The following is a 22,032-nucleotide window of genomic DNA, read 5'->3' on the forward strand; positions in this document are numbered from 1 at the left end:
TTCACAGATTAACCAACTAAACACGGAGATCTACGGGCTGAGGGATCAGAATAAAGTAGTGGCCGGGGAGTTGGCGACATCCCAGGATCTTCTCAAGGATGCTCGTAAGGAGGTTGCTGCTTTTGCCGTGGCTAAGTTCGAGTTTGAATGAAACGCTGCCACTTATCTAGAGGATGCAGCCTCAGCGCATAAAATAGCTCGTGATATATCAATAGCAGTTGAGCAGAAGCTAACCCGAGCTATTAAGCATGCTAAGGCGGAGGCGAGGAGAGAGACCTTGGAGGAAATTAGAGCCAGAGGTATCGACCTATCAGCTGATCTCAAGGAAGCTCGCGAATTGGAGGAAGAACTGGCGCTTTTAATTTCCCCCGATGAGGATGAAGATAATAGCGATGAGGAGTAGTCTCCAAGTCATTTTATATCCCTTCCTTTTCCCTTTGTATGCAGCCCCCGGGGGATGAGTTGTGTAAAGATGCTTTTTGTGAATACGTTTTTGGTAAAGTAAAAAAGGGACTTTCCTCCTATTAGCCTTTTTTAGTCTCTTCTTTCTTTGCCCCTTTGCTATTGCGATTTAGCTTTTGACTCTCGATGTTGGTCTTTCAGAACCTGTTCTCGAAGCAACCGGGATCCTGAAACTGGTCATGCCCCGGGGTTAAATCGATAGCTTCTCTCGGACCGATGCTCGTGACGTCAGGGAGCTCCCCGAGGCCTTGCAATTTTTTTGAGTTTTGCGGGGTAACAAAATTTGTATGATCCGATAAAAAAGGGGGCCTGGGGTGATTTTTCTAGTACGTTTCCCTAGGAGAGGCTGACGTTAATGCGGCCAGAATTAATTGGCCCTTTTGGGTAGGTCAACAGTTGTTGCGTTGCCCCTATATATTCATTCATCCGTCTTTCCAACGGTGAATATGCTGCTTTGAAAGGCTATCTCTTCCGCAGAGCCTGGCGCTTTGTGCTAGTCCTTCCGCTACCCTAATAAAAAAACATATTTTTGCTCAGACCCTCATCTTTCCCTTTCTATTTTACCGTGGCTATGACTGCTACATCGACATCTGATCGTCAGGTGGAGGGGAGTTCCTCCCGTGTTCCACATTCGGTTGGTGCCAGTGGCTCACCTCCGATGTCAGGTGAGCGAGGCTCGGGGTTCCCTACCTCGAGGAGAGTTTTCACGTCAGGGAAACCTCCCAATGTTCCGGGTCACCGGGAGCATGTGTCGATGATCATTTCATCAGTGGGAGAAGAAAACCTCGAAATGATCAGAAAAGATTGCGGATGGGGAGAAGGCGTGATATTACAAGTACCTTCCCCCAAGGAGAGCGTCATGACATATGTTGAGGGATTTTTGAGCGTATACACGCATGATTTCGTGCCAGGTTCCCCTGACCGGGTCGTGCTTGATTTCTGTCGAAGATACTAGGTCACACTGGAATAGGATCATCCCTCCCTTTGGAAAATAGTGCAGGCGATGAGATATTTTGCCGATAAGGCCGGGATAGAGTTTACCCCCTAAGCCATCTCGTGAGGTTATATCGGCCACTACATTACCGGGGCTTGATTGCTCTTCTGCGTCGATCCACCCGAGCTCCTGTCGTCAGCAGCAAGGAGGACAAGGACCGAAAATGGATGAATCGGTTTGTTTAGATTCGAACGATCGATGTCATTCCTAGAGAATTTTTGCCATTTCCTGAGATATGGAACTTCACACGTAAGTGTCTCATCTAAGCTATCATCGTTTTGACTGGAGGCAGGCTCTATAAAGATATCTTTCTATTCCATATTTGTAGCAATTCATTGGTCACCGAGTGAGGTCCCTGATTTAGCCGAGTGGCCTCGTAAGCTAGCAGCTTGCTCAATTTATGATAGGCGCCGGTGGCGAGATCTGTCCAAAGGGAGATGGGAGGCAAAGCATCATGGTAGGTGTCCAACGCTTTGCTTTCTAGAAAGTGGCGCTTCTCTTTCCGACTTATTTAATTCAACTGTCGCATGTGCCGAGGGTTCTTTTGAAATGTGGTTGCATCCTCCGGGGGAGGAGGAGAGATTGCTGGCCTCGGGATCAAGGAGTGATGATAAAAGAAAAGATGCTCCGGGGTGCGTGAAGGCTTGAAGTGAGGCGAATCCTTCTCAACGGTTAAAGAGAAGCGATTTAGTCGATCGACCACCTTCTAGAAGCGGCACGCCATAGGGCGTTGCTTCAGCCTTCGGCGAGGCTCAGCGATTTGGCGTCATGGTGAGTTTTGACTGCTGTAAAATTATTCCGGCCTCGTGCCTTTCTTTTTCCACTTTTCTTTTTCTTTGTTTAGCTTTCTATTATAGGCCTTTGATATGCTTAAATCCGAGCTGCTTCGTAGCGAGGCAATGTTGCAGGAAGCTTTAGAGAAGGAGAAATCCCTCAAGCTTCTTTGTGCGGCAAAGGAAAGCAAACTGGTTTCCTTACGGAGCGAGGTGGACCGGAGCCGGAGCCGTGAGATCTGCCTGGAGAAACAAGTACCCTGTATTTTATGCTGGCTTGCACTCCCTTTTAACCTCGGCGTCCTGATGTTTTGATATTTCAGTTGGAGGACAAGGACGAGGAGCTGGGATAGATCTGGGGTGAGGTTGGCCGAGCCAAACGCGAATTCAACGAGATACAGGCGTATGTAAGTGCCCATTTTGTGGCCAAAGAGAGGGCTCAATACACGGTTTCTACTCTTAAGGCGCAAATCTAGACTATTCGCGCGAACGATTCTGCTTGGGTGAATATGATCGTAACGCTTTCGTCCAAGCTTTCGAAGGCGAAGACTGAGATGGTGAATGTCTTGGCCGAGGTTGTTATGAGAAATACTAGAGCGGGACAGAAAGTGGTGGCCTATTCGAAGAGTGCTGCCGCTGCTAAAGCTGAGCTGAAGAGAGCCCTTGATCGTGCAAGCAATAGCAAGGAGCATGCGAGGTGCAGATCCCGAAGGGAAGTCCTCGAGGAGATTCATGCCAAGGGCTTCGATCTCTTGGGGAAATCGAGCAAGCCAAAGGGGAGGAGTATGATGCCAAGTTCCTTCTATCAAATACTACAGACGGTGAGGAGGGAGCCGCCGGGCCATAGTTGCTGAAGGGGGAACATTTATTCCCTACCTCCTTCTTGTGTACATAGCTTTCATAATATGTTGTAGACTGAGCTTGCGTTTCACCATCTGTATGTAAAAAGGGAAACCCCGCAATTTGTATCTTCGGTAATTCTGTTTGCCAAGATCTCAATCGGATCGGTTCAACCTTTGGGTTGGTAGGAATTTCCGAACTTGTAATATGGCCCTGATGTTCGTTAGGCTGGCGACAACGGGCATACACATTTTAACTGTTTTGGGTTCAGTCTCCGAGTCGGGCTCCGACTCGACATCAATCGACCCTCAAGTTTTGCGTCTGCATGGGCTGGCGATGATGGCTCTTACGCTATGCCCTTAGGCATGTGTAGTTAACTATTTTAGATCCGGTCTTCGAATCGGGTTACAACTCGAGCTCATTTTAATCCTCAAGTTTTCAAATTTTAAGCTGGCGACAGTGGCTCTTACGCTTTTGGTCGTTGCGACCTTTTAGTGCATGGCCCTGAGGCTCGTTTGGCTGGAACCTATGGCTCTTACGTTTTTTCCCTTAGGCATATGTAGACTTTGTTTTTCCCTCGTTAAGGACTTTTTTGAAATAATTTTGCCTGACCTGTCATCGATTTGGGAAGAACCTCGATTTCAAGTCATTAGCGGCAATGTTCGAGCACCTCGGAAGGTTTAGCTTGTAGGCTGAGTAGCTAGAAGCCTTGTGATTTGGAGCTAACATGGTCGAAGCTCGTTTGCCTGTTGAGGGTAGCCTGTTTTAACTGGTTCTTTTTGAAGTAGATTCGAAGTAATAGCCTATGATTTTTCTAGCGATAGTCGGGCATCCCCGAGTCGCGTTAATTTGCCTGGTGCAACCATTTTGACCATAGTCATATATCTTTGGCTAGAGCCATTTTTGATCCCGAGTGTGGTAGTTTAGGTGTCTACATCGAGGGTATGCCCTTTCGGGAGTCTTACAAATGCGACATATAGCCTAAACTTCGAGATTGAGTTTTATGCCTGTAGTAAGGTCTTACAAAATTTTCATGCTTGTTGAGGTCTTACAGTTTTTTCATGCTTGTTGAGGTCTTAAGGTTTTGTCATTCCTGTTGATGTCTTACAGTTTTGTCATGCCGTTGAGGTCATACAATTCTTGTTGCTATGTTGAATAGACCTTGCTAGACCGAGTTTGCCCGCTCGGGGTTTTACGGCCTTGGGTTTTTGAGTGAGTGGCAACTGGCGACAGTCTTCGAGTCATCGAGTTTGCTCAGGCTCGAAGGCCGTTACTCGCGAGTTCGGAGTTGCCTTGTTGAGGACTTATGAGCATGGAGTTCCGACCTAAATTGTTGACGCTAAGTCTCCGAGTATTTCGGGACGTACTCGATGGAGGGATCCTTGCCGTGAATATGCTGAATTTTCTTTGGAGTACGAGATGCTTTTGGCGAAAAATATTCTTTGATTGCTTGGCGTAAATACATGTCGTTGTGTTTCTGTAAGCTTGGCTTATGCGGACACGGTTCGTTCGACCGTTTGGCTCGGTATATCATTTCCTATTAGAACCTCGTTTGTCATTTCCCGGTACAGGGTTGATTGTGAAGAAAATCTGGTAGGCTTGTTGAATCCTCCTTAGGCAGCACGTGGACGTTTCCTCGTTAAAAACCTTGCCGGCAAAAACCCATTTCAGGATAAAATCCCGGTCGAAGGAAAAGAGTGCAACAGACGCTTTGAAACCTCAGGGCCCTCGACCCGGGGCGGCGTCCCGACTCCCTTGGTCACTGGCCTGCGCAAGAGTTACCATGAAGTAAAATATAGAAAAGGGAGAGGTGATTATACCTTAGTGGCGATGGAGCTTTTGGGTTCCGATGTTCGTTTGGCGAATGCTATGTGGTCCTTTATTTGAATACGGCCGGGGGAGAGCATCAAAAAATTGTATGGATGACGTGTTGGGGCTCGTCTGCTTTGTTCTTTTTGGTTGTTTCTCTTTCTCGGGACTGGTTTTTAGCCTGGTTGCTGAGAAATTCCCAAAGGTGTCCATTATCGAGTAGTCGGGCCACTTCCTCTTGAAGTTTCATTAAATCCTCGGTTCTGTGCCCGTGCAAGTTGTGAAACTCGCAAATCAAGTTGTAGTTCCTTTGGGAAGGATCTATGTGTATAGGCCTGGGCCATCTGGCATACCTGATTTTGCTGGTGGCAAACACGATGTACGATACATCGACGTTGAAGTTGTATTCTGATAGGTGAGGTGCCCCCATTGGCCCCGTGTCCCTGTCGAAGACACCCCTGTTGAGAGGTCCCCGAGGGTTCTGTCCTCTGTTTACCAATCGATCGTTGCAAGTCGGATTGCATCTTGGATCATTCCTCCTATCATCGGGGTATGACTGGTACCTCTCTTTATTCAATTTTGACTCCTTCGCTAGGAGTTTGCTAGGATATACTGAGCCCGAGGGGGCTCCCAGCTAGTCATCCTCGAGACCTTGATCTTTGACTGGTACCAATTGTGGACGTCTGACTAGGTTACGGCGGGATACTTGATCAGATTCTCTTTCAGCTGCCTTGAGGCCACTAAACTTTGTTCCTTTAGGCCTTGAGTGAAGGCCTGCACTTCCCAGTCGTCAAAGACCAGGGGTAGTTCCATTCGTTCCGTTTGGAAACGAGACACGAATTCCCGTAGCATTTTGTTCTCCCTCTGCTTAATCTTGAATACGTCAGATTTCCTTATTGCTACCTTGATGGCACCGGCATGCGCCCTTACGAAGGAATCTGCTAGCATGGAATGAATCTATGGAGTTGGGAGCTAGGTTGTGGTACCACGTCATGACCCCCTTCGAGAGCGTTTCTCCGAACTTCTTCAGTAAGACGGACTCGATCTCATCATCTTTTATGTCATTGCCTTTTACCGCGCACGTATAGGCAGTGACATGTTTGTTAGGATATGAGGTCCCGTTGTATTTTGGGAGTTCTGGCATTTTGAACTTTTTTGGAATAGGTTTCGGAGCCACTTTCTCTGGGAACAACCATTGCACGAACTTCCTTGCATCTACACCCTTCAGGACTGGGGGCACGCCCGGGATTTAGTCGACTCTGAAGTTATAAGTTTTGACCTTCCTATCATTGGCTGCTATCATTTTCTCGCCTGACTCGATCCTTTTGGTGAGGTCCTCCAACATTTTCACAACGGCAGGATCGGCTACTGATCCGTTGTTGCTTGACCTTTCCGGTATCTTTTTGGCCGGGGGAGTAGTTTTCGGTGCTACTGTGCTGGGAGTCTTCGGGTGGCTTTGCAACTGAGCGATAGCCAACTGTTGTGCCTGAAACATTTCAAAGATAAGATGAAGACTAACTTCCTGTTCTTCTCGAGCTGGGGTCTTCTGGGCTTCCTGTTGGTCGTCATGACGTATGCTCCTATCGGTGTGTGAGGTTTCGTCGACCTGCTGTGCGTCTTGCGAATCTGTGTCCGCTGGAATCGGTCTGGGCGCATTATCGGGATTCTACAGCAGCGCGCCGACGACTGGAACAACCACACCATTTTCTTTGTGATTTTCAAGGCTGTTGTTCTTGACTCTGTTTACCGAGCCAGACATTTTGTCCTGAAATCAAAAGATCTTGGACAAGAAGAAGTGTGAAAGATAACTTGCGTTTGTGTAATGAAACCAACAAGAAAATAGTCACTATTATTTTTAGCCCCACGGTGGGCGCCAAACTGTTTACCGTAAAAATGGTAATAACAATTAAATTTGTAAATGAGACTCTAAAAATACGTGATCTATTTTTATGCTAGTTATTAGAGCAATGTATGCTAGATATGTGAAGTTTAACGACGAAATACAAGCTAAAGCGGGACAGTAATCAAACTGAGGGGCTTGCTACCCGGGCCTCAGACTGATCGATGAAAGGCTTTGAGGTAGACGCCTGGGCTCGAGCTCGAGCTATTGGGGGTAATCGGGAAGGGAATAATAGTTAGGATATAATTAAAGAAGGATCTTTACGGCCAATATCAAGCAGTAAATGAAGAAGAAGTATGAAAACAATGAATGAAGAAGTAGCCTCGAGCGAGTAAGTTAGAGAGAAAAGAGAGAGATATTATTGATCTTGTGTAAAATAGTTGGAGTTCCAGCAGCCCTTTACAAAGTGGTGAGGATCCCCTTTATATAAGAGGGGAAATACAACATAGTACATAATGCATTAATTGTAAAGACACGGAGATGGGACGGCTAGACATGATAGCAGACTCTATTGATGCTATTTGCTCGCCTCGGGAATTCCCCACCCTCGGGATCATTGTTGGGTCGAACGTGAATCAACCTAGAGGTAGAGAACTTGACCGCAACCCCGCAGCCCCGAGATATCGATATGACTCCCCAAACACACCTTAATGGCGAGGAATCGGACCCTTCGATTTCACCGTATACAAACCATAATATCCAAAATATAACAATTTTTATAGATATAAGGAAAACATATTTGCTGAATACTAATATTTCTAATTTAATTTCCAATACCAAACACCACCCACAACTTGTCTATGGAGCCTCTAAATACAACTGAAGAGTAATATGGAAATGCCAGCAACAAAGCTACGGCTATACCTCAAAATACAAAGTACATGATAAACAACGGTACAAGACCCCGAAATGAAGTGGGGATCACCAAGTCAGCTAAAAGGAAGATGTGTCACTAGCTGCGACCAACACTGCCTGCTATGAAACCACCTACATCAATTTAAAGACGTAGCACCCCCGGTAAAAGGGACATCAGTGCCGTCGAATAGCACTAGTATGTATAACTAAACACCATCTCATTAGAAAGAACGACCATACAAGAACAAAGAAATCATTAGGATTCAACAAAAGATTTAAAAAATCACCGCATCATCAAATAAAAGGAATCACATAGCTTTCACATAATTTCCATAGCTTTAGGTTGGGACATTTCATATTGTTGCACCATCATTCACAATACACCGCCTTTTTGCAAAGAGTCCGATCTTGGCCAGATCGGCTAAGCCGTCTCATTTGAAACGTATAACTCAATCACCATTTCATTTTCACTTTTCGATTTCAATATCAGCACAATACCACCATGTGTGCGGCATGGCGTCCGATCACGGCCCGATCGACTAAGCCGTCTTACCAAGACATTTCCATTTTTCTATCAATCATCTCCTTTCAAGTTTATATCACACATATCAATTCATCGGCACTTGGGGCAACAATTATCATATCATACTTGGCACTAGACCATATTTCATAATTCGAGCTCTTTTCCCCCACATTTCACATCAATATCAATTTCAGCAACAAGCCATTCAATCTAAGATGTCAAGTACACATGAGAGGAAATCATGAATCATGCGCATATACAATATTTCAGAATTCATACACCTCAAGTTCATTAGCAATAGAACTTTAAACACAAAGGATTCTTCAAAAAAGGAGAGGACACACCAAACCACAATAGAAACACACATTAAAGTCATAAACAAGCAATTACACCAATTATTCTTGAATTACTCTATTCCAATCACGACAATATACAATTTCAACATCGAAGTATGTAACAACTCAGATCACATTGGATGTACTTATAAAGCAAAATATTATCTCGAACAACCACTTATGGGCATAAATTATGTACAAAGCCTTTAGGGCACTTTATTATTGAAGTCATTTATGGAAAGTAGAGTCAAGGCTCATTTCATAATCTATTTCATATTTTCTCATGTCATAGGCATCACCAGACACAATTATAACTCAAGTTCTCGGCACGTTGACCACACTCTATTTTCCAAGTTCATTTGATTTATTTCAAACATCTTTATACATAGAGGATTTCACATAGTATGGCATAACAATCTCAATTTAAACTTGACTTGGAATCTAGACATTTTAGCACATAGGTCACATTCTTCACATATTCTCAATTACCAAGAATAGCGTATTGAACACATTGAGATACACCTTTCACATATGTTCTTGCAATACTAATTCCTTTGAAATAACAAGTACTACATCAATCAAATTTCGGACTACAATATTTGCATGGACACCATGGGAGCTCAATTTCTAAGAAGAGGGTTTTTTAACTATAGATACCTTGTTTAAGCTTTCCTTAAGTTTCTACAATCCGCCAACACCTCTAGCAGTAACAATCTATAAGGAGATAGCAGGATTCGATTAATAATTAGGAATATTACCCATGGTGTAACTCTCTTAGGAATTTCATTAAACACCTAACATGTGAAGTAGTCTACAAGGTCTGAATATGGAAATTCCTTCTTCCCTCAACCAATTTTAACAGGAACTACCCAAATTAGTTCTTTAATATCACATACTACAACTTAGTCCCACATGCATGGCCTATTTCTAGTCCCAACAACATATTTGAACCCTTAACCTCATGAAATCTTGGAAGAAGGACTTACACAGATGAAGGACAATCAAGTGGTTATCTTCCTTAATTCTTGAAAACTTGAGCAAGATTTGGGTTATTATGAAGCTAGGTTCCTTCTTTCTCTCTCTATATGCTCTCATCTCTCTCTAAAATCAGTAGAAAAATGACCCCAAATGAAGCCCCTAAGCCTATTTATCAAAATGGGGCCGGGTTATAAAAATAGAAAAAATAAGCCTCTGAAATCGGGTCTGCGGTCGCATAATAGACCACAAAACAGGAATGTGGGTCGCAAAATGCATCACGAAACTGGTGCCCAGAAATGGGCTACTTTGAATAGGTCTGCAACCATTTTGCGGTCGCATAACCACTGTTGCGATCGCAGAATTGGCCGAAGAATGGGATTTGCCAGCCTTTGGTAATTTGATCATAACTTTGTGTAGGAATGTCCAAATAACGAACGGTTTGAAGAATTAGAAACTAGACTCAAAGACCTTTCATTTGAAAGTTGTTCATCACATAAAACTTTATATATATTTAGATATGCTCGTCCAAAGTGGGGACTTGTGCGAACACATTTGGAATTTTAGCCCATTATGAATTTTTTTAACTTGACTTAGACTTAGGCCTCCCATTAGACCCCACATTACTTATTATATGACTTATATACTTATTTACCAAATCCACTTGATGCCCATCATGTTAATAGCATATAAAATATTATGACTAGCCTACATGGCACCACGAAATTCTAAATTACTTAGCGAAATTTTCCAGGGCCTTGCATTCTCCCCCGCTTTGGATCATTCATCCTCGAATGAGAAGTAGAGTCCTCCCTAAACACTTAACATAATATATCTCTTTTCTCACCTACCTCAAGTCCCTAAATTTTGACTAACACCCAAATTTTTTAGAAATTTCAGCAGAGTCTCCTTTGTAACTAGGCCTATCCACCTGCCAGAAAACAACCAAAACATCCTAACAACTCATCCACAACTAGACAAGGCACCACAATGTATATATCAATAATACTAATCTCAGCATTACAGGTACTACATTATCATATGGATACCTGGACATGAACTGCACATTTTTAAATCATAACACCTAGAAGGTACCTTTCAAGTCAAAACCAATTGCTATACAATCAAGAGAAAATACTTTATTTCCACAACACTCTCGGCCTTCAATGTGGCCTATTATACTTGCAGACTTCACCATAACACATTCACAAAAACAATCTCCACCCGAACTTACCTAACAAGGATGCCAAATAGATACCCTTCGGCCAACTATCCAATACCTCCACCTTCAGTAATTTTCACCGAAATGATGCACAAGGGATTTCCAACTACATTCTTAGACGTAGACACATGAAAACACAGATTACATTGAGAACAATGATGGGGAAACATCATACTCCTAGTGCGGCCTAATGTGAAAATACACTTATGCAACCTTTATTATCAACTCACATAACATCTTCAAGGGAAAATATTGAGAATAACCTGTTCACCCTCATAAATTGTAAATCTCTACGCGAACACCCACACTAAACCTTCGATGACCTTCGACGATTACACTAAGATGTGCTATCATGAATTGACCATAAAATTACCCATCGAATATATGTGACCACACGGTAATGCTTCCATTTGACATGTTTGGTCCTTCAATACCCAATAGATCTAATACAATGAGGAACAACGAAGTTCAAGATTGGGTTGGAATTATTTAGGAATCCATTAATGTGCTGAGTAAAGTATTTCATGAGGTTATATGCTAAGAGACATGAAGATTACTACTAACAATACTGACATGGTTAATCATTGTGACAATATCAATTATTCGACAAATGAGACATATGGGTAACTAGTACATTGGCAATAAGAATCATTAAGGAAGAATATTCAAGTACGTGACCCAATCGTCTCCTGCAATGTAGGGAAAATCCGTTTATCAAGAATGAGAATACTCTGGCACTTTGAATGCGATATGGGTTCCAAAATACATGAAGTTGAATTACACCCCTAACGTTAACTGACACAAGAAATCTATGCCACAAGCCCATGAGGATGAAAAGAAGTGGAACACTTATGAGATTATCATATTTCAAACAGCTTAATCCTTCCCGATAATTGACCCCATATGAGATAACTAAAGATACGATAACTTTCCTTCCAAATCGATATGCTCATGATATGTGCAAAAATCTAAAGGCATCTAATCTTAACCTTTCACGAGTGAAACCACATGGCTAGGACATCTTAATATTGGGATGAAATCATGTATTGGTTAGAGGGGTTCTAATGGTTAACATGATGCTCCAAGGAGAAAGACAACTAGAAGTCTTATCCACCCAAGGAAGTGGAATGCCAAGGATAGCAGAACTCCCCGCAGATGACAATGACATAGTCAATGATTCTAGAAGTCGAGTGTGTAAAGACAACCAAACCCATGAGACAGTATACAATAATCATGGAAGGTTTGTAGATGTTCATGATGAGTTCTCCATAGATTTTGACTTGAGAAGTACCCAGATGCTAATGAAAGACAGGAAAACATTAGAAGTAGGCGTTGTTCTATGATAACCCCCAATTATGTGTTTTGTCTTGCCGGAGAGCCTATTAAGGGTTCTTATGGGAAATGAAGTGTTATAATGACACATAGAAGGATATGTTCTCTCATAGTTATTGAACAAGTGTTTGGAAACTAGTACAATGAATTCACTAACTAAGAAACACAATTAACACATGTTGTGGAGGTATAAAGAGAAAATAAACATTTGTTATGAGCTAGACACGCTTCTGCTATACTAACTCCCAAGCTGCAATATAAGACCACATCATGGGCGACCACAATACTAGGAACAAAGTGAGCTACTTACTACGGGATATCCCAAGTGGACATGAAAGTTATTCTAAGATGGAGACACAGGATCTTCCTATGACGGAGATGTGAGGATCTCAATTTTCAGAGAGACTTTATGCACACGGTGACCATTTCGATTGACATGCACTCATATGATAGGTGCTGATGTATGCTCTCATGTTACTAGATGGTGAGAAGGTTTCGTGATGATACTCAAAAGAGAGTAGAGTGATTGTTCAGATCATAGAAGCCATATACACCAGTGAGTAAAAGAGTGACTCGAGAAGTATCACAACACTGGGATGTTTTACATGGAACTCGACACCATATAGGTAAACTTTATGATGGTGCATGCATAGGCACAAAAGAGTAGATGTTGTCCATTTAATTAAAAATATCCTGTAAGAAATGTATCAGGTATAGTCCCTTGTTGAGAATTTAGGAAAGAAAGTGGGAAGTATTAATCCTTGAGTTATAACTCTATTCAAGGACATAATTTCCACAAGAGGATGTAAATAAGAGAACTTGTATTAAAGTGGATTCACGAATAATACGTCTCCTTCAAGGAGTAGGTACACACAAGTTTTTGTGACTCACATCTTATTAAGACTATGTTTATGAGAACTCTTCAATATGGATGTACATATACAATGAGTAGAAATTTTAATTCGACTTACTTGGTGACTTTAGGTTGATAGGGCAATAACTTAATCGATACCCCTCGACTCCACATCCCTAATGTACGTGGTAACATACTGCTATACTACATGATCTGGTGGTGCAGAGACATTAATAGGAACAAGGGTACTCCCCTTAGCAACAAGTTCTACCAATCCCTCCATGGCTCGATACATTCTTCTAACAAACTCTTGGGCAATCTCCCTCAGATTCAATGGTGGGGTCATTCCCTCCTTACTGCTTCAAACTCATGGATTATAGTTTCAAGATTACTCATCTTGAGAGTAAGACATAGTGAGAAAATTAGCTCCCTATCTTGGGTTCTACTGCATGATCTGGAGTATCAAAGAAGGGTGAAATTCCTAAATGTCCAAATAGCCTCCAACTTATAGATGTGGTTGACAACACACCGATAAGAAGGACTCTACTAGACACAGATCTGAGACATCCTAGGACATTTTTAAACCATAGGCTCTGATACCAAGTTTGTCACGCCTAAAAAAATGAGGAGCGCGACCGACGCTCAACCGAGTAAACCCGACTGAGCAAGCCTGTTAGGTTTCATTCTACCCAAACTAATTCATGAATAAAGAGAAGATGAACTCCATAAATTATACTTTTGTAAATATTTCATTAACAACTTCCATTTTGTTTTCATTATCCATTTCAACCATAATATCCAAAATATGACATTTTTATAGATATGAAGGAAAACATATTTGCGGAATACCAATATTTCTAATTTAATTTCCAATACCAAACACCACCCACAACCTGTCTACGGAGCCTCTAAATACAACTGAAGAGTAATGTGGAAATGCCGGCAACAAGGCTCCGGCTATACCTCAAAATACAAAGTACATGATAAACAACGGTACATGACCCCGAAATGAAGTGGGGCTCACCAAGTTAGCTGAAAGGAAGATGCGTCACTAGCTGCGACCATCACTGCCTGCTATGGAACTACCTACGTCCATTTAAAGATGTAGCGCCCCCGGCAAAAGGGATGTTAGTGCCGTCGAATAGCAGTAGTATGTATAACTAAACACCATCTCATTAGAAAGAACAATCATACAAGAACAAAGAAATCAAAAGGATTCAACAAAAGCTTTAAACAATCACCACGTTATCAAATAAAAGAAATCACATAGCTTTCACATATTTTTCATAGCTTTCGGTTGGGACATTTCATACTATTTCACCATCATTCACAAAACCACTGCCTTTTTTTCCGAAGTCCGATCTCGGCCTGATCGGCTAAGCCATCTCATTTGAGACGTATACCTCAATCACAATTTCATTTTCACTTTCCGGTTTCAATATCAGCATAATACCACCATGTGTGCGGCATGACGTCTGATCATAACCCGATCGGCTAAGCCATCTTACCAAGACGTTTCCATTTTTCCATCAATCATCTCCTTTCAAGTTTATATCACACATATCAATTCATCGGCACTTGGGGCCACAATTATCACATCATACTTGGCACTAGAACATATTTCATAATTCGAGCTCTTTTCCTCCACATTTCACATCATTATCAATTTCAACAACAAGCCATTCAATCCAAGATGTCAAGTACACATGAGAGGAAATCATGAATCATGGGCATATACAATATTTCAGAAATCATACACCTCAAGTTCATTAGCAATGGAACTTTAAACACAAAGGATTCTTCCAAAAGGAGGGGACACACCAAACCACAATAGAAACACACATCAAAGTCATAAACAAGCAATTACACCAATTATTCTTGAATTACTCTTTTCCAATCATGCCAATATACAATTTCAACATAGAAGTATGTAACAACTCGGATCACATTGAATGTACTTATAAGGCAAAACATTATCTCGAACAACCACTTATAGGCATAAATTGTGTACAAAGTCTTTAGGGCACTTTATTATTGAATTCATTTATGGAAAGTAGAGTCAAAGCTCATTTCATAATCTGTTTCATATTTTCTCATGTCATAGGCATCACTAGGCACAATTATAACTCAAGTTCTCGGCACGTTGTCCACACTCTATTTCCCAATTTCATTTGATTTATTTCAAACATCTTTATACATAAAGGATTTCACATAGTTTGGCATAACAATCTCAATTTAAACTTGACTTGGAATCTAGGCATTTTAGCACATAGTTCACATATCCTCAATTACCAAGAATAGCGTATTGAACACATTGAGATACACCTTTCACATATGTTCTTGCAACACCAATTCCTTTGAAATAAAAAGTACTACATCAATCAAATTTCGGACTACAATATTTGCATGGACACCATGGGAGCTCAATTTCTAAGAAGAGGGGATTTTAGCCATACATACCTTGTTTAAGCTTTCCTTAAGTTTCTACGATCCGCCAACACCTCTAGCAATAACAATCTATAAGGAGATAGCGGGAATCGATTAATAATTAGGAAGATTACCCATAGTGTACCTCTCTTAGGAATTTCATCAAACACCTAACATGTGAAGTAGTCTACAAGGTCTGAAAATGGAAATTCCTTCTTCCCTCAACCAATTTTAACAGGAACTACCCAAATTAGTTCTTTAATATTACATACTACAACTTAGTCCCACATGCATGACCTATTTCTAATCCCAACAACATATTTGAACCCTTAACCTCTTGCATGAAATCTTGGAAGAAGGACTTACCCGGATGGATGACAATCAAATGGTTATCTTCCTTGATTCTTGAAAACTTGAGCAGGATTTGGGTTATTGCGAAGCTAGGCTCCTTTTTTCTCTCTCTATATGCTCTCAACTCTCTTTAAAATCAGTAGAAAAATGACCCCAAATGAAGTCCCTACACCTATTTATCAAAATGGGGTCAGGTTATAAAAATAGGAAAAAAAGCCTCCGAAATCGGGTCTGCGATCGTATAATGGACCGTAAAATAGGAATGTGGGTCACAAAATGCATTGCGAAATTGGTGCCCAGAAATGGTCTACACTGGACAGGTCTTCGACCATTTTGCGGTCGCATAAGCACTTTTGCGATCGCAGAGTTGGCCGCAGAATGGGATTTTGCTAGCTTTTGGTAATTTGATCATAACTTTGTGTAGGAATGTCCAAATAATGAACAATTTGAAGTGTTAGAAACTAGACTCTAAGATCGTTCATTTGATAGGTTTTTCATCACATAAAACGTTATATATATATATTTAGATATGCTCGTCCAAATTGGGGACTTGTGCAAACTCATTTGGAATTTTAGCGCATTATGAAATTTTCTAACTTGACTTAGACTTTGGCCTCCCATTAGAACCCACATTACTTATTATATGACTTATACACTTATTTACCAAATCCAATTGATGCCCATAATGTTAATAGCACATAAAATATTATGACTAGCCTACATGGCACCACAAAATCCTAAATTACTTAGCAAAATTTTCTAGGGCCTTACAGAAAGAAACTTGTATTCCTATCTCCTTCAGCAAACCAAGTCATCCCAGCTTTTTGCTTCCAATACTTCTCCTCAATACTTAAGTATTTCTTCAATTCAGATTGAGCCTTTTGAAGCACAATCCTGTTCTCAATTGTAGGCTCTTCTTCAAACAACATCTCTTTCACCCTAACAATGTCTTCCAAAATAGCCAACTGCTTGAAGATATCACCAAATGTTTCTCTGCTCCATTTTGATAGTGTTCCCTTCACCCTCTTGAGCTTCTACTTGAACATAAAAAACGGATCCCCTATGAAATCAACTTCCCAATTCTGCCTCACCATATCCATAAATGTAGCATGTTTAGTCCAAAAGTTCAAGAACCTGAAAGGCTTGACAAAATTGGTGGTTTGCTCCCCACATGTCATTAACAATGGTGCATGATCTGATCCAGTTCTGATTAAATGTTCAACTTCAATAGTTGGCAACATGTTCTGAAATGGTAAATTCACAAAGATCCTATCCAATCTTTTGAATATACATGTAACATTGGATCTCCCATTCCATCATGTAAATGGACTTCCTTTGTATCCTTGCTCAAACAAACCACAAGAGTTTACACAAAATGCAAAATCCTTATATTCAGGCGGGTGTACTGGTAGTCTTCCTACTTTCTCATCTTCATGTAATATCACATTGAAATCCCCTCCTAACAACCATGGCAATTTCATATCACTTGCTAAGTAATACAAGTGATCCCACAATTCAAACCTCTCCATTGCTGAACATCTTGCATAAACAAATGTCATAATCATGTGCTGCCCCAGGTCATGGTGAAGCACTCTCACAATCACTTGTTGCTCAGTATCCTCCACTAATTCCCATTCCACCACTGCATCAAAGAACAATCATATTTGCCCATTGATATTTGCATAAGCTGTCTCCATACTCAACCTTTTTCTATATCTATTAATGAGTCTCTTCTTTTGAAAAGGTTCCATCAATGCAACTACACAAAAGTTATGCTCCCTATTCATGTTTATCACCCTAGGAAAGGCCTGATGTGTATTCACAAACCTTATGTTCCATATTAATGTTTTGATCATCATTTAGATAGAGAAACTGCCCTCCTAGGCATAATTCTTGAAGGTTGTTGTGGCTCTTTATTCTGATTCTTCTTTGTTTTCTTACCTCTTTTAGCACTAGATGTAGGTGATAGATCGCCATCCCTATCCATCTGTTTGAAGTTTTCTGCTGTTGATTCATCATCTCTCTCATCCTCCATAGGATTTTGTCTCATTAAGTCTTCATCAATTGGTGCCACATTGTGAGTAACTAAATCATGTAAATGTTGTAGTGGAGTCTTCAATGGAACATTAAGATACATCTGCATAATTTAATTAGTGCCATATTCCATAGGCACTTCCTCTATTTCCCCAGATTCTCTCGGAACAATCGCCTGCTCATTATTCTTTTCATTGCTATTCTCTAATCCTACTGTATCATCCCTAACCTTTACATTATCATCAAGTTTATTCTCCAATGCATACACCAGAACATCATCTACATAGGGCAAAATCTTACCAGTTGCACTAAGGATAGGGTTTACTATCGATGCTTCATCAGGTGACCCTGACGCCAGGCTTGGCGTCGCCAACCTAACGCCTTGGGAGCCTGGCTTTAGGCCTGGCATCGCCAGCCTATCGCCAGGTGGGTTGTTATCCCTCACTTTGTCTCCTGTTGTCTTTGTCATACCTAGTTGATCATCCTCCACCTCAATTTCACAACTCCCTACAACCTTTGTTGAGTTTATCTCATCAAGGTTCTCAAGCTGCCCAGAATCTGCAAATGTTTGAGACGGAATTTCTTGACATGATTGGTTTGTAGTCCCATTGAGTTGCCTTAGCTCCTCTTTGATAGTTCCAAACCTTCTATGAACCCAGTCGATTGTGGATTCCATATTAGCCTTTTAATTAGAACTTTGATCACTAGGAACAATAGGACTAGCCTTAGATAAGTTCCTATTATGCTGATCTTCCAACACTTTCTCAACGGTTTCCTTCTTTACACGCTTAAGTTCTTGTTGATTACCTTCTCCCACTGGTTTAGTATTAGCATCCTTCCCAACCCTAACCCCAAAAGCCTTAGGATTAGGGCTTGTCACTCCGGTATTGCCTTCTTTTTCCTTCTCATGGCCCTTCTTGGATTGCTTTTCCCCATGTTCCTTCTTCTTACCATTGCTATTATCCTCACCTTTGCCTTCAGTAATTTGTAGAGTAGGTTGATGAACTTCCTCAACCTCTAGTGCATTAAACTTGTTCTTGGTTGCTGCTTCCTCAAGTTTGGCCTTCCCTTTACTCTTGTCAGCTTCCTTACCTTGTTTGTTATCAACAATGTGACCCGATTATCCCTTTGGTATTTGTTCTTCTTTGCTTGTATCCATTCCTACTTGGCATGATTAGTAGTAGGCTTATCAACCACCTTTCCACTTGACAGAAACTTTGTTGAATTTGCAGATGTACCAATTGCTTCAGTGCTCACCATAACTGTCTTCTCCTTGCCTTGATCCTCAACATCTTCATCAAATCTGTTGTGTAATTCACGATGAATTACCCAGCATTCTGCCTCACTATGCCCTTGTTTCTTGCAAGGCTTGCAATATTTAGGCATATAATCATACTTAATCCTAATCCATTTAAACTCTTCTGGCCCAGATTCATCAGCTTCTTCAATAATCTTAATACGTTTAGGGAAATTAGCTAGAAAATTCACTTCCACCTTTACCTTAGTACAATTAGGTCTAGTCCCATTTTGAGTTTCTAGGTCTATATGTAATGGATTACCAACTGCACGAGCTAATGAAAATATACATTCCTTACCAAAGAAATGTCACGCCCCAACCTTGGGAGGCGTGGCTGGTACCCGGTGCCACACTGGCCTAAGCGAACTACTCTGTACCTCATTTATTCCTTTTGTAACTATCATAGGCCAACATGGCTACAACTCATAATGTACAACTATCAGTGAGAAAATACTGTATCATTGAACCATTTTTCTTAAAAGATGAATACATTTGGGTTGTCAAGGCCGTTGACATTCTATACAAAATGAACCTCTGTCTACAAAGCCTCTAAGATTATTTGACATCAAATGGGACAGGGTACCGGCCTACTCATAAGTCTGTAGAAAGCTTCTAACACGATGATTCATAGATTCGGCTGCACTCCGAATGAGATGGAGTCTTACCGATCCTTCGCTGAATCCAAACTCGTCTTATATGATAGCTCGTCAAACTGACTATCTATACCTGCAGGCATGAATGCAGCATCCCCAACAAAAGGACGTTAGTAAGAATAATGTATCGAGTATGTAAGGCATGTACTGAAAGCTGAAACTGAACTGATAATATAATAAGTGAAAGCAACTGGAAGTCAAAGATAATGTGTAGATATGCTTACCTGCTGATACTGACTCAACTCTCTCAATATACTAAGTAAAATAGTTGTTTGGGTATAAAACATGTAGAAATCATAGTTATCAGTAGGCTCGGTATATATAACTGCTCTGCCGTAGTAGGCTCGCTCATAGGCGCTCGACCATACTAGGCTCTGTATCTCGACCAACTGGGCTCGCTCATAAGCGCTCGACCATAGTAGGCTCGGTATATATATAACTGCTCTGCCGTAGTAGGCTCGCTCATAGGCACTCGACCATACTAGGCTCTGTATCTCGGCCATTTTGGGCTATATTCGATATATTCGATATATATATATATATATATATATATATATAGATGTCCGGCCTATAAGGCTCGGTATACATATATAACTGCTCTGTCGTAGTAGGCTCGCTCATAGGTGCTCAGCCATACTAGGCTCTGTATCTCGACCAACTGGGCTCGCTCATAAGCGCTCGACCATAGTAGGCTCGGTATATAACTTACCATCTGATCAGAGGTTGCTCAATAGGGGCCTACCCATCGATTATAGCTTGATGATAATGAAAATACTTTAATACTGTATATATAAACTCTCTGCTCTATTGACTGGAATAATGAAATACTCAAATGAATATGAAGCCCCGATAAAGGGAATATTATAACTTGCGAGACTCGCAAAATATACGTAAATTCTGAGATATGAATTTTTCTTTATGCTCCATTATAAAACTTTTATAATGACAAGATCATGCCAGAATGAAGGAAGAGCTTAGCCTTAACATACCTTTAGTGATGATTTTATCGAAGGTGATTAACTTGGCCTTCTTCACACGACACCAACTACAAAAGCAGCTACTCATTGATGGGATGCTTGCCTACTTGATAATTTACACCTCAACCCATGTCTATCCTACTAACCTTGGATAAAGTTGATTGTTTGTAGCCAGGGATGGGAAGAAGTTATTAGATTTTTATGGTTAGGGCATGCTAGGAGAGGGTCATTTTTAAAACAATCAAGTCTTGGGACAATGCTAAGAGAGAATGACATACCCACCCATCTCTTTTCCTAAATTTTGTGAGACTAGATAATTAAGTCTACCTCTTTTGACATATCTTCCATTATCATAAATCACTATGCCGCATTTATAACTTTCTTTTTCCAATAGGTACTAGAATCATATGACTTGACTAATACTGTAAGCAAAGATTTTAACGTAAAGTTTCTCTATCATTCAAGTTTGAGTACTTGAGAAGATAAAAGAGTTACTATATAGTAATTTCTAGATTGGTTGCCTACTTCTCTAAGAAAAGCCATGTCTTGGAGCCGACGAAGGAATAAATAAAGAATATGTCAATATGAGGTGGTATTATTTGCACAAAAAAATGTCTTAATAAAGAAAGGAGGAGGAGAACGAGCATAACGTACAACCGACTTTTAAACTATGATTTTTGAAAAATTTGCCACCTTGCACATCTTAATTTAAGAGTCATATAATCTGTATTGCATGGCTTCCACGTGGGATGGGCTAAAATCTTATCCTATAGTTAATTAATTAATTAGGTGATGTCCCGCTATCCGGTAATTAACCAATTACCCGAATAATTAAGAATTATATCAAGTTACTTAAAATTTTACTATATTTTAATACACTTTACGTACCCTACTATCATGGTCATGTAGTACTATATAAAATAAATATATTATTATTTCATTAAAATATCCATGTAAAAATACATATATTTTCTCAATATTCCTTTAGGATTAACTTTATCAATTGCATATTATTCTGAGACCCATGAACAGAAGATATAATAATATGTAACATAGGGATTCAAGAACATAAAGACCCATAGTATTTCTATGAATAGAGTCGTTTATGAAAGCTGTGCATTTGCTCGTTTTATTGAAATGTTGCGCCATTACGACTTTAAATACACCATTTTAACACGGTCTATACTTTGTAGATATGCATGGGTTTGTTTTTGGTTAGCTTCCATAGCAACACTAAGAAAATTAATACATTATTTTTTATTAACCATCTCTATCTTTTCTTTTTAGTATTAGAATTACATCTCAAGAAAGTTATCTAAGATTAGGAATGGCGAAAAATACTAATATTGTTCCACTAGATCATCGAATTGCACTACCTGATCAAAATGCTCTAGGAGAAGCTACAAAAGATGAGGTATAT

General features: G+C 40.6%; 1 protein-coding gene across 1 annotated transcript; it reads right to left on the bottom strand.

The window, feature by feature from the left end:
• Positions 1-16,418: 16,418 nt before the first annotated feature.
• On the bottom strand, positions 16,419-17,788 carry LOC107832616 (uncharacterized). Its single transcript, XM_075220471.1, has 4 exons — positions 17,593-17,788; positions 17,058-17,293; positions 16,743-16,895; positions 16,419-16,685 (listed from the first exon to the last, which is right to left on the bottom strand). Exons 1-4 carry the CDS (start codon positions 17,786-17,788, stop codon positions 16,419-16,421), a joined length of 852 nt encoding a protein of 283 aa, XP_075076572.1.
• Positions 17,789-22,032: the final 4,244 nt, after the last annotated feature.

The sequence above is a fragment of the Nicotiana tabacum genome, chromosome 8 (assembly GCF_000715075.1).
Source record: "Nicotiana tabacum cultivar K326 chromosome 8, ASM71507v2, whole genome shotgun sequence".
In the NCBI taxonomy this organism is placed as follows: domain Eukaryota; kingdom Viridiplantae; phylum Streptophyta; class Magnoliopsida; order Solanales; family Solanaceae; genus Nicotiana; species Nicotiana tabacum.